The sequence below is a fragment of the Anomaloglossus baeobatrachus genome, chromosome 5 (genome assembly GCF_048569485.1).
Source record: "Anomaloglossus baeobatrachus isolate aAnoBae1 chromosome 5, aAnoBae1.hap1, whole genome shotgun sequence".
In the NCBI taxonomy this organism is placed as follows: domain Eukaryota; kingdom Metazoa; phylum Chordata; class Amphibia; order Anura; family Aromobatidae; genus Anomaloglossus; species Anomaloglossus baeobatrachus.
In genome coordinates this window covers 576,536,035-576,548,742 of record NC_134357.1, presented here as the reverse complement: position 1 = coordinate 576,548,742, position 12,708 = coordinate 576,536,035, and the positions used below count along the sequence as shown (strand labels likewise).

Sequence of the window (12,708 nt, the reverse complement as noted above, 5' to 3'; positions counted from 1 at the left end):
CAAAATACACAACGTGTTGTACCACATGTGATGTATTGTTTAATGTTATAGGTCCTCTGGCCATCTGATGAGTGGAAAGATGTACTGTAAAGGCCACTGCTGTAAGACAAACAATGTTCACAGGAGAAACATCCCTGTAAGGAACCCCGTGAACCAAAACGGTTAGTTCTCGGGGGGACATAATGACTCTTTACCAACTAGTCCTCTAAATTCTTAGCTCTCCTAGATGTCATCAGTGGATTTTGTGTAAGTGTCTCTGCGCAGGGTCAGTTAATAATACTATCCAGTGCTTTTTCAGTATGTTTCGCATTGTTTCCCATTCTTGATTAAAAGTTCCAACGAATCTCTCTGGATCGTGTTTTTTGGCGGTATCTGTCAGCAATGTGCTCAAGGAGTTGGGTTTTTTTGCTCTATTGTAGCCATTTCTTATTATCTGCAGTATTTTACCTATCGGCTCATCTCCTTCCCATTCAGGTCCTTTTAATATCGGATTCTCAGTAGAGATCTTCTATAGAAGAGAATTCTCCTGATTGCCCCGTGAAGGATGGATATGGACAGGGACAAGATGGCGGAGAGGATATTACACCTCACCCTAGAGATCCTCTTCCAGCTTACTGGAGAGGTGAGAGATTCTGATGACGTCACATTACATCATTCTTATCTATGGGAATAACAGATGGACAGAACTGGAGAGGTGAGGACTCTGGAAATGTCTGGAGTGAGATTTATTACTGTGTCTCTCCATAACCAGGATTACACAGTAGTGAAGAAGACGTCTAGTGAGCGCTGTCAGGCCCCTGTGTCTGAGGGATGGGGAAGACCCCTGAGCCCAATCACGGGGCCTCCACCTCACCCCCCGATACATGAGGACATCAATGACCAGAAGATCCTAAAACTCACCTACAAGATGATTGAGCTGCTGACTGGAGAGGTGACACTGCTGGGAATGCTGGGACATTATACAGTAACGCTATGAAGGGATCGGGGGTGACGGTATCATTGTATGTGACAGGTTCCTATAAGGTGTCAGGACGTCACCGTCTATTTCTCCATGGAGGAGTGGGAGTATATAGAAGGACACAAAGATCTGTACAAGGACGTCATGATGGAGGTTCCCCAGCCCCTCACATCACCAGGTAATAGACAGGACTAAATACACACGGCCTATAATTATCTGTATGTAAGGAATGAATTCAGTCCCTGTGTGTGTCTCCTCCAGTTCTATCCAGTAAGAGGACAACACCAGAGAGATGTCCCCGTCCTCTTCTCCCACAGGACTGTAAACAAGAAGATCCCGATGTTCCTCAGGATGTGTTTCCTCCAGCTCTATCTTGTAAGAGATATCTACTCATGTACTTTCTGCACTAATTTTGTTTACATTTTTAGACTTTCTGCTGTGTTTTTTCAGCTGTATTTTCTTTGCTTCTGCTTCTTCTGCTGTTTGTTTCTAGTGTCTTCTCTATGTCATTATGAAGGCAACTCAACAACCTGCAGAGGGTTCATGAATACCCAGTTTCCCATAATATACGACCTACACCGAAAAAAAGACCTAGCATGAATTTATGGGATTTTTAGAGAATGCTTGAAATATAAGCCCTACTCCATGAATAAGTTCTAGTTACAGTCAGGGCCAGCGTTAGGAGGAGTCAAACGGCACAATTTCTCAGGAACCCCACTCTCTTAGGGACCCAATCAGTTGTATTCTAAGATTGAGGATCTTTGATGACTTCAAAGTCATGTGACATGATGTAACCAAAGGTCTCTTAATTGCAGGAGTCTAAATTGAACAGGACACAGGCTGGTATTAGGGGAATGGGAGAGTAAACTGGACAATTTTACAGAGCCCCCATTCTCCTAGCGGCCCCAGTGTTTATATGCCAATTATAGGACTGCTTAAGGACCTTTTTGGCATCACATCATGTGACCAAAGGTCTGTTAATTATAGAAGTCTAAAGCTGAAGAGGAGACAGGCTGGTGTGTGTGTGTGTGTGTGTGTGTGTGTGTGTGTTCACGACAATTATAACCAGCTTTGCCGAAATGGGCAGAGTTACAGCCGCACACTGAAATGCAAAAGGTTTCAACTACTAAATAAGATGTAACATAATTATTGCTTTAGAGAATGTGAACTACTGGCAAACTACCCTGGAAGGAATGGAGACACCTACAGAAGGACATTTGACACCTAGACCCTGATTCATCAAAGCAATTATTTCAGAATTCTGGAGGTTTCACCACAATTTTAACCAGCTTTGCCAAAATGGGCAGAGCTTGGTCAGAAGAAGGGTGTGATGCCGCCGCTTCTCTAATTCATAACAAACTGCGGCGTTCCCTATGCCAGAAATCTCACTCCAGTCCCTGACATCATTTTTCAGTTTCCATCACTGGTCTTGATGAATTGGAGCCCTAATGTTTATCTGAAGGAAATATTGTTAGGGTGAACTCTTACAAAGTTCTATAAGTTCCATTAGTTGCCTACTGCCTGATTCTAATTGGTGTGGATCGAGTGCATGCTTGAAAAATGAGATGAGACACACATTCCGATATTCATCTTTCCTCCACCAAGGTCGGCCCAGAAACTGCTTTATTTCAACTGAAGCATGCCCTGATATTACCTTGGAAAGGGGATGTCCAGTTGTGTTCATTGGTCAGTGGGTTGAACAATGTGTTAAGCGGGCTTTACACGCTGCGACATCGCTAATGCGGAGTCGTTGGGGTCACGGAATTCGTGACGCACATCCGGCCGCATTAGCGATGCCGTTGCGTGTGACACTGATAAGCGATTTTGCATCGTTGCAAAAACGTGCAAAATCGCTAATCGGCGACATGGGGGTCCATTCTCAAATCTCGTTACTGCAGCAGTAACGAGGTTGTTCCTCCTTCCTGCGGCAGCACACATCGCTGCGTGTGACGCCGCAGTAACGAGGAAGCTCCCCTTACCTGCCTCCCGGCCGCTATGAGGAAGGAAGGAGGTGGGCGGGATGTTACGTCCCGCTCAGCTCCGCCCCTTCGCTGCTATTGGGCGGCGGTTCAGTGACGTCGCTGTGACGCCGCACGGACCGCCCCCTTAGAAAGGAGGCAGTTCGCCCGTCACAGCGACGTCGCCGGACAGGTATGTATGTGTGACGGCTGTTGTGCGACACGGGCAGCGATTTGCCCGTGTCGCGCAACAGATGCGGGCGGGTACCCACACTAGCGATATCGGGACCGATATCGCAGTGTGTAAAGTAGCCTTTAGTCCATGAGCTGATTGGTGGGCGTCATCGTAAGGGGGTCTATGTCATCTGGGGCCATCTTGGTGATGCTGATGGGCGGGTCTATGATGTCATCGGGGACCATCTTGGGTTCCTCTGAAGACTGACTGGCTTATGTTTAGAGAATCGATTTCATTGAACACACTTCTCACAGTGCTCTATGTACAGAGGTTAATTAAGTATTTCATCTTATGGCTCTCCTCAACAGTCCCCCCTAAATACTTTATTAACCTTCTAATGCTAATACGTGCTGCTAATGTCAATGAGGGAATATAGAAACAGTGAGATACAGGGGATAAAGAGGCGTCAATATGCAATTATATATATTCAATTAATTCCCAAAGATTAAATATTCAAACTCTGTATTTTAAATAGCTTTTTGGTAGCTTAAATCAATATGATATACCCTAAAAAAGATGTATCCACTGTATCAATATAATAATAATAATAATAAGGCCAGGTAAAGTCATGAGGAGATCTTGTCCAATCACAGACCCTCCACTGTCCAATTCACCCTCAGGCTAATAAAAATAAACGCATATTTGTCAAACACTTAGCTTGAAAGAATCCCAATGCGTTTCTCCCCTCTTCACAATGACAGACAGGGGTTCATCAGGGGCATCCCCAGGTGAGGACCGATAGTGAAGCCAGTTTCCTAGCCTGTTCAAAATATCTGCTAATCCCCAGATACTGTAAGATATCTATAATTACCTCTGCTATAGAACATGCACTTTTACTACTTTTAGGAACTCCATTCTTACATACCACCAGCATCATGAGTTTTTCAGCAGTAACATTTTCCATACTGGATATGTTTCAGAGTAAGCCTGAAAAGAAATTCTCACACAACACGCACAATCTCATATGTAGGTTTAGATGACTAATCTGCAATCTCTGGAGCTGTAGAGCGGATGAGGGGGGTGTTTCTACAAGGTCTTTACAGTTTTTCTACCTTATTAGGCACATGTCTTACAAAACTGGCTGTGTCTTGTCCACCACCACACTTATAACGGGCTTTGTCATGTGTTCATAGGTTACGTGGGCCATTATTGAGTAGAGAACTCATGGGGGAGATAGCTTACCGCCCTTTATCCACAGACCTTCCTCAGTCATCTTGCTCCCTGCGTATCACACTCCGTTCCTTGCTTAATCGCTTGTTCCTGTAAGGATTTAAGAACACGACGAGTGACAAATGTCACTGAGTGACAGGTGCCACCGAGGTATGGTACTGGTCTGCATTGGTAAAGAACTCTCAACTCTAGGCCCGTTCACTGCTTCTTTGTTGTCTGCACCTATGCGAGCATCTCCTCGAGCTCCATCAGTCACTGGCTCCTTTGATAACAGGAGAGCCTCCACCTGGGCTTATACGCACTCTATGGTCTTTATAGGTTTATCACCTCACACTTGAAAAGATCTGCTGCCTATATCCACTGTTGACTATCTTACCCGTTTCTGCTCTACAAACCACAGCGATCGTAAATCTTCATCTCATTCTCCTATTCCAATGTGAGAGGGGCGAGTGGTTTGATTTTTATTACCTCCATGTTGCGTAACCTCAGCATATCCAGTGTAGAATCAACCAGCATCTTAGTATCTGGATCCATCTACGGAAAATCTCAAAATCTGCATTAGCAATGGGCTCATCTGAGACATGTTCAAAACCTGACAATTCTTGTTACATTGGAGCAATCATGAGATATATGTGTATCTGCTGTATCCTCCATTACAGATACAAAATATAAAAACAACTTAATAGAAAAACTCAATCGATGAACAAATTAAAACCTTAAAAATAGGTGTGACTTTCCACATCATCTTCCCCCCCCCCCTTTTTAAATCCATTATCCAAAGCATAATTAGTTTCACCAGATAATTAGCAAGAAGAGCAGAGCAAATCGTATAGGCAATTGTGTGATAATATAACCATTAAAATATAACTTTTAATATATGTCACTAAAAAATGAAAACACAACATATACGAGTAATTAGTTGCATAGCAGCCAATGTATAGGACAGTAGAATATGGAGAGGCACTTGCTAGACAAATATCACAGTGACTTCTCCATTAGTTCCACAGATGAGAAAAAGCCACAAAAGGTGGAAAAAGCACCAATGGTTACAATCAATAAATGCCAATGGTTATGAATAATAAATACCAAAGACCGTGCTGTCCAAAAACAGGTGGGGGGGGCAATTTTTCATCCTCACAGTACCCCTTAATGGCAACACCCTGACCTTAAATGCTCCTGGACCTCTTTGATATGCCCGGTCACCATGGAGGTCCGTTATGGATGATTATTAAGTTTCTGCTCCCTTGGCCACTGTTCCCTGATGATATATGAATTATGAAACTCGTCGGGAGGTCCAGGAGCATATAAGGCCAGAGTGTTGCCATTATGGAGTACTGTGAGGCTGAAAAATTGCCCCCCCCCCCTGTTTTTGGACAACACGGTCATTGGTATTTATTATTCATAACCATTGGCATTTATTGGTTGTAACCATTGGTGGTTTTTTTTCCACCTTTTGTGGCTTTTTCTCATCTGTGGAACTAATGGAGAGGTCACTGTGATATTTGTCTAGCAAGTGCCTATCCATATTCTACTGTCCTTAAATAGGTTGCTATGTTTAATTTTTTAGTGATATATATTAAAAGTTATATTTTAATGGTTTTGTTATCACACAATTGCCTATACGATTTGCTCTGCTTTTCTTGCTAATGTTTATCTGCACAGACTGCACGACCCTGTTACCTGCTTTGGTTACAAAGCCTAAAAATAGGCCATCAATATTACAGTCCCGGACAACCCTATTAAATATCCGGAATCTGTCTAACTATTTTATTTTCGTCTTCGAAAAAAACCTCTTTGAAATTGTCTATGTTGGGGATCAATGTCACGTAGATGTTTGCAGGTTATTCAACTGTCATGGCAGCATCCCTATCTGTGGAAACTACACTCTGCCTGCTAACGTCTCTGATGTCTGTGAGCAGCGCAGGGAGATGCAGGCGTCTAACCACAGGCTTAAACAGGCTAGCAAGAGTTAATCTCTGCTGGGCTGCTTGCTAGTGTTTTTGGTCACATGCTGTGGGAAGCCAGTATCATTCTCTCCCCACCTGTGTATCCTGGCTGGACTATTTCATTAATGCCAGCTATAGTTTACCTATACTGGTCTGGTGAGGTGTTGTGATGCAGACTAACTTGTGGTTGTTGTGCATTATTGCTGTAAGCAGTTGTGGTATTAACCCATTGCTGTCTTTCTGTTTCTGCCTTCCTGCTCTTGCTTTTCTCCTTAGTCTCTCACTGTTTATTTTTGTGAGTTTGCAATGTGTCCTGTTTTTCTTAATCTGTGTTTCCATCATATTCCTGCTCCTATGGTTTAAAAAAAAAATAAATGTACTTTCAAGATAATATCATTAAAAAATAACTGTGTTTATTTTTAGCAGGTGACTATATTGGGAGTTCAGATGGAAATCTAATATCTTCAGAATTTAAAACAGATGATGAAAGTATCACACATGATACATATGAAGAGCATGCTGTTGTCCCAAATATACCTCCAGTCCTTCCTTGGAAATCTGATCTTTTCAAACAAGTCCAAAAGTCTGAATTATCACAGAATTGTCAGCAAAATAAAAGTTACAGTAGGGATATGGAACATGAAATGGCTCCTACAAGGAAGAAACCATTTTCATGTTCAGAATGTGGGAAATGTTTTATCAGGAAATCACAGCTTACTATCCATCAAAGAACTCACACAGGGGAGAAGCCATTTTCATGCCCAGAATGTGGAAAATGTTTTACTTGGAAAATAACCCTTGCTAACCATCAAAAAAATCACTCTGGCGAGAAGCCATTTTCATGTTCAGAGTGTGGGAAATCTTATATTCAGAGATCTCTTCTTGTTAGACATCAGAAAATTCACACAGGGAAGAAGCCGTTTTCATGCCCAGAATGTGGTAAATGTTTTACTAGGAAATCAGGTCTTGTTTACCATCAAAAAAATCACACAAAATAAACCATTTGTATGTTCTGAATGTGGAAAATGTAATTTTCAGAAATCAGATCTTGTTAAACATGTGAAGAAGCCGCACAGGGAAGGAAACGTTTTCATGTTGTGAATAATTGAAATGTTTAACTGGTAAATCAAGTCTTATCGACATCAGAAAACCAACAGAGTGGAGCAGCCATTCTTGCTTTTAGAATTTGCCAAATGTTTTTTATCATTAATCAGGTCCTGTTGTCAAATGAGTCACACGGGAGAAGCCATCATGATGTACCATAATTCAAAGGGTTTTATCCAAAAATCGGTTACAATTGCTCAAGTAAGAATTGGTGAGGGAAAGAACCATTTTCTTTCTTTTTAAACTTATCGTATTTTTCGGACCATAAGATGCACCTAGGTTTTGAAGGCGGAATATAGGGAAAAAGATTGAAGCAAAAAAATGTGGCCATGAAGCACTGTTATGGGGGGGATCTGCTGCTGACACTGTTACGGTGATAAAATCCCCCCAATTCTGTACTAATGTCCCCCCATCCTGGGCTTCTTCCAGAAATATGTGTCTCCCATCGTCTTGTCTATGTCCTTCTTCCTGGTATATATGTTACCCATCTTTATCCCATCCTGGTATATATGTCCCTTGTCCTAGTATATACAGTTAGGTCCAGAAATATTTGGACAGTGACACAAGTTTTGTTATTTTAGCTTTTTACAAAAACATGTTCAGAAATTCAATTATATATATAACTAGAAGGTGGCCTGATTCTACGCATTGGGTATTCTAGAATTTACGTATTGTGTAGTTCATGTATGATTTTTGTTATATTTATATATATATATATATATATATATATATATATATATATATATATATATATATATATATATATATATATATATATATATAGATGTTGTTGTGTGTAGTTACCAAGTGTTTGTGTAGGGGCTGTACATGTTCTGGGTGTTGTCTGGGTGTGATGGGGGGTGAGAGCAGTGTTGTTTGTGTGTTGCGTTGTTTGTGGAGCGCTGTGTGTGTAGCGTTGTGTGTGTGTGTTGCGCGGTTTGTGTGTGTGTGGTGTGTTTTGGGGGGAGGTATGTTTTGTGCAATGTGTGTGTTGTGCGGTATGTGCGTATATTTGTGTGTGCAGCGTTGTGTGTGTGTGGGTGTCTGTGTAGGGCAGTTGTTTGTGGTTCCCAGTGTGTGTGTGTGGTGTGTTGTGCAGTGCGCGCGTGCGTGTGTGTGTGTGTGTTGGGGGGAGGTGTGCACTTCCCATCGTGCTCCATCCCCCATGCAGCGCACTCCCCATCGTGCTCCATCCCCCATGCAGCGCACTCCCTATCGTGCTCCATCTCCCATCCTGCGCACTCCCAAACGTGCTCCATCCGCCATGCTGCGCACTCCCAAACGTGCTCCATCCGCCATGCTGCGCACTCCCCATCGTGCTCCATCCCCCATGCTGCGCACTCCCAAACGTGCTCCATCCGCCATGCTGCGCACTCCCCATCGTGCTCCATCTCCCATGCTGCGCACTCCCAAACGTGCTCCATCTGCCATGCTGCGCACTCCCAAACGTGCTCCATCCCCTATGCTGCGCACCCTCCATCGTGCTCCATCTCCCATCCTGCGCACTCGCAAACGTGCTCCATCCGCCATGCTGCGCACTCCCAAAAGTGCTTCATCCGCCATACTCCGCACTCCCCATCGTGCTCCATCCCCCATGCAGCGCACTCCACATCGTGCTCCATCCCCTATGCTGCGCACCCCCCATCGTGCTCCATCTCCCATGCTGCGCACTCCCAAACGTGCTCCATCCGCCATGCTGCGCACTCCCAAACGTGGTCCATCCGCCATGCTGCGCACTCCCAAACGTGCTCCATCCGCCATACTCCGCACTCCCCATCGTGCTGAATCCCCCATGCTGCGCACTCCCAAACGTGCTCCATCCGCCATGCTGCGCACTCCCAAACGTGCTCCATCCGCCATGCTGCGCACTCCCAAACGTGCTCCATCCGCCATGCTGCGCACTCCCAAACGTGCTCCATCCGCCATGCTGCGCACTTCCAAACGTGCTCCATCCGCCATGCTGCGCACTCCCAAACGTGCTCCATCCGCCATGCTGCGCCAGCATCAGCCTCTCTACCCGCAGCATCAGCCTCTCTGCCCGCAGCATCAGCCTCTCTGTCCCCAGCATCAGCCTCTCTGTCCCCAGCATCAGCCTCTCTGTCCCCAGCATCAGCCTCTCTGTCCCCAGCATCAGCCTCTTTGTCCCCAGCATCAGCCTGTCTTCTCCCAGCATCAGCCTCTCTCATCCCAGCATCAGCCTCTCTCATCCCAGCATCAGCCTCTCTCATCCCAGCATCAGCCTCTCTGTCCCCAGCATCAGCCTCTCTGTCCCCAGCATCAGCCTCTCTGTCCCCAGCATCAGCCTCTCCTCTCTGTCCCCAGCATCAGCCTCTCTCCTCCCAGCCTTCCCCAGCATCAGCCTCTCTCCTCCCAGCCTCCCCCAGCATCAGCCTCCCCCAGCATCAGCCTCTCTTCTTCCAGCCTCCCCCAGCATCAGCCTCTCTCCTTCCAGCCTCCCCCAGCATCAGCCTCCCTCTCCCAGCCTTCCCCAGGATCAGCCTCTCTCCTCCCAGCCTCCGTCCTCCCAGCCTTCCCCAGCATCAGCTTTCCCCTCCCAGCCTCCCTCAGCATCAGCCTTCCCCAGCATCAGCCTCTCTCCTCCCAGCCTCAGCCTCTCTCCTTCCAGCCTCCCCCAGCATCAGCCTCTCTCCTTCCAGCCTCCCTCAGCATCAGCCTCCCCTTCCCAGCCTTCCCCAGGATCAGCCTCTCTCCTCCCAGCCTCCTTCCTCCCAGCCTCCTCCTCCCAGCCTCCTTCAGCATCAGCCTTCCCCTCCCAGTCTCCCCCAGCATCAGCCTCCCCCTCCCAGCCTTCCCCAAGATCAGCCTCTCTGCTCCCAGCCTCCTCCAGCACGCCGTGCTCCTCTGCCGACACTCACACACATGATCGCATACACTCACACACACACGATCGCATACACTCACACACACCCGATCCCGACACTCACACACACCCGATCGCATACACTCACACACACAGACACTGACGATATCGCACATACGCGCTCACAGTCACAACATCCGGAGATACCACATGCTTCTGGCCATGTGATCCTCCGTCAGGTCCTGGAAGGTCACAACAGCACAGTATCGAGGCCGAGAAGCAAGCGATATCGCCGGATGCTGTGAGTGTGTGGATGCGATGTGATGTGTGTGAGGTGTGTGTGTGAGGTGTGTGTGTGAGAGTGAGTGTGATCTGATGTGTGTGTATGTGTGTGTGTGTGTGCTGTTATGTGTTTGCGTGTGGATGTTCCGCCGCTGCAGGACCTTGATGCGCTTGTAACCATGCCAACGTATCCCGTCCCCCGCTCGCACGGGAGCCCACACCACTCCCGTGCGAGCGGGGGATGGGGGACGGGGGGGGGGGGGAGTACAGTACTCACCTCCGTGACAGCCGTGTCAGTTCGGGGAATGCGCGGGGGGAGGTGGGCGGGGCCAGAGCTAACGTGCGTTGCGTGAGGGGGGCGGGGCGTGGCGTGGCCGAATTGCCAATGCCTGCAGGGTGCCGGGGCGAGAGGCCAATCTGTGGGGGGGCGGAGCCTGGGCGAGCGGCTGGCCAATCCGTGTGGGGGCGCAGCCTGGGCGAGCGGCCAATCGGTGTGGGGGGGCAGGGCCATGGCGAGCCCAGCGGCCAATCAGCTTTGTGTCACCGTAAGGACACAATGTCACCGGAAGGACACAATTTTGAAGCATGACAGACAGACAGACAGAATAAGGCAATTATATATATAGATATGGGCTGAAAGTGCACACTCCCAGCTGCAATATGAGAGTTTTCAAATCCAAATCGGAGAAAGGGTTTAGGAATCATAGCTCCGTAATGCATAGCCTCCTCTTTTTCAAGGGACCAAAAGTAATTGGACAAGGGACTCTAAGGGCTGCAATTAACGCTGAAGGCGTCTCCCTCGTTAACCTGTAATCAATGAAGTAGTTAAAAGGTCTGGGGTTGATTACAGGTGTGTGGTTTTGCATTTGGAAGCTGTTGCTGTGACCAGACAACATGCGGTCTAAGGAACTCTCAATTGAGGTGAAGCAGAACATCCTGAGGCTGAAAAAAAAGAAAAAATCCATCAGAGAGATAGCAGACATGCTTGGAGTAGCAAAATCAACAGTACATTCTGAGACAAAAAGGAATTGACTGGTGAGCTTGGGAACTCAAAAAGGCCTGGGCGTCCACGGATGACAACAGTGGTGGATGATCGCCGCATACTTTCTTTGGTGAAGAAGAACCCGTTCACAACATCAACTGAAGTCCAGAACACTCTCAGTGAAGTAGGTGTATCTGTCTCTAAGTCAACAGTAAAGAGAAGACTCCATGAAAGTAAATACAAAGGGTTCACATCTAGATGCAAACCATTCATCAATTCCAAAAATAGACAGGCCAGAGTTAAATTTGCTGAAAAACACCTCATGAAGCCAGCTCAGTTCTGGAAAAGTATTCTATGGACAGATGAGACCAAGATCAACCTGTACCAGAATGATGGGAAGAAAAAAGTTTGGAGAAGAAAGGGAACGGCACATGATCCAAGGCACACCACATCCTCTGTAAAACATGGTGGAGGCAACGTGATGGCATGGGCATGCATGGCTTTCAATGGCACTGGGTCACTTGTGTTTATTGATGACATAACAGCAGGCAAGAGTAGTCGGATGAATTCTGAAGTGTACCAGGATATACTTTCAGCCCAGATTCAGCCAAATGCTGCAAAGTTGATCGGACGGCGCTTCATAGTACAGATGGACAATGACCCCAAACATACAGCCAAAGCTACCCAGGAGTTCATGAGTGCAAAAAACTGGAACATTCTGCAATGGCCAAGTCAATCACCAGATCTTAACCCAATTGAGCATGCATTTCACTTGCTCAAATCCAGACTTAAGACGGAAAGACCCACAAACAAGCAAGACCTGAAGGCTGTGGCTGTAAAGGCCTGGCAAAGCATTAAGAAGGAGGAAACCAGCGTTTGGTGATGTCCATGGGTTCCAGACTTAAGGCAGTGATTGCCTCCAAAGGATTCGCAACAAAATATTGAAAATAAAAATATTTTGTTTGGGTTTGGTTTATTTGTCCAATTACTTTTGACCTCCTAAAATGTGGAGTGTTTGTAAAGAAATGTGTACAATTCCTACAATTTCTATCAGATATTTTTGTTCAATCCTTCAAATTAAACGTTACAATCTGCACTTGAATTCTGTTGTAGAGGTTTCATTTCAAATCCAATGTGGTGGCATGCAGAGCCCAACTCGCGAAAATTGTGTCACTGTCCAAATATTTCTGGACCTAACTGTATGTCCCCACCCTTGTATATATGGAAAATAGATAAAGCCGGTCCTTTGAGC

The 12,708-nt window shown here is 46.2% G+C and overlaps 1 protein-coding gene across 2 annotated transcripts; it reads left to right on the top strand.

Moving 5' to 3' along the window:
- The first annotated feature begins 478 nt into the window (after positions 1–478).
- LOC142312435 (gastrula zinc finger protein XlCGF66.1-like) lies at positions 479–7,976 on the top strand. Of its 2 annotated transcripts, none has more exons than XM_075351377.1 (5): positions 479–622; positions 752–931; positions 1,013–1,136; positions 1,220–1,333; positions 6,694–7,976. In XM_075351377.1, the coding sequence occupies exons 1-5, from the start codon at positions 545–547 to the stop codon at positions 7,263–7,265; spliced, it is 1,068 nt and encodes a 355-aa protein (XP_075207492.1). In that variant the 5' UTR covers positions 479–544; the 3' UTR covers positions 7,266–7,976. The 2 variants fall into 2 exon arrangements, with proteins under 2 accessions (XP_075207492.1, XP_075207491.1); XM_075351376.1 differs by having other exon boundaries at positions 6,691–7,976.
- The last annotated feature ends 4,732 nt before the right edge of the window (positions 7,977–12,708 follow it).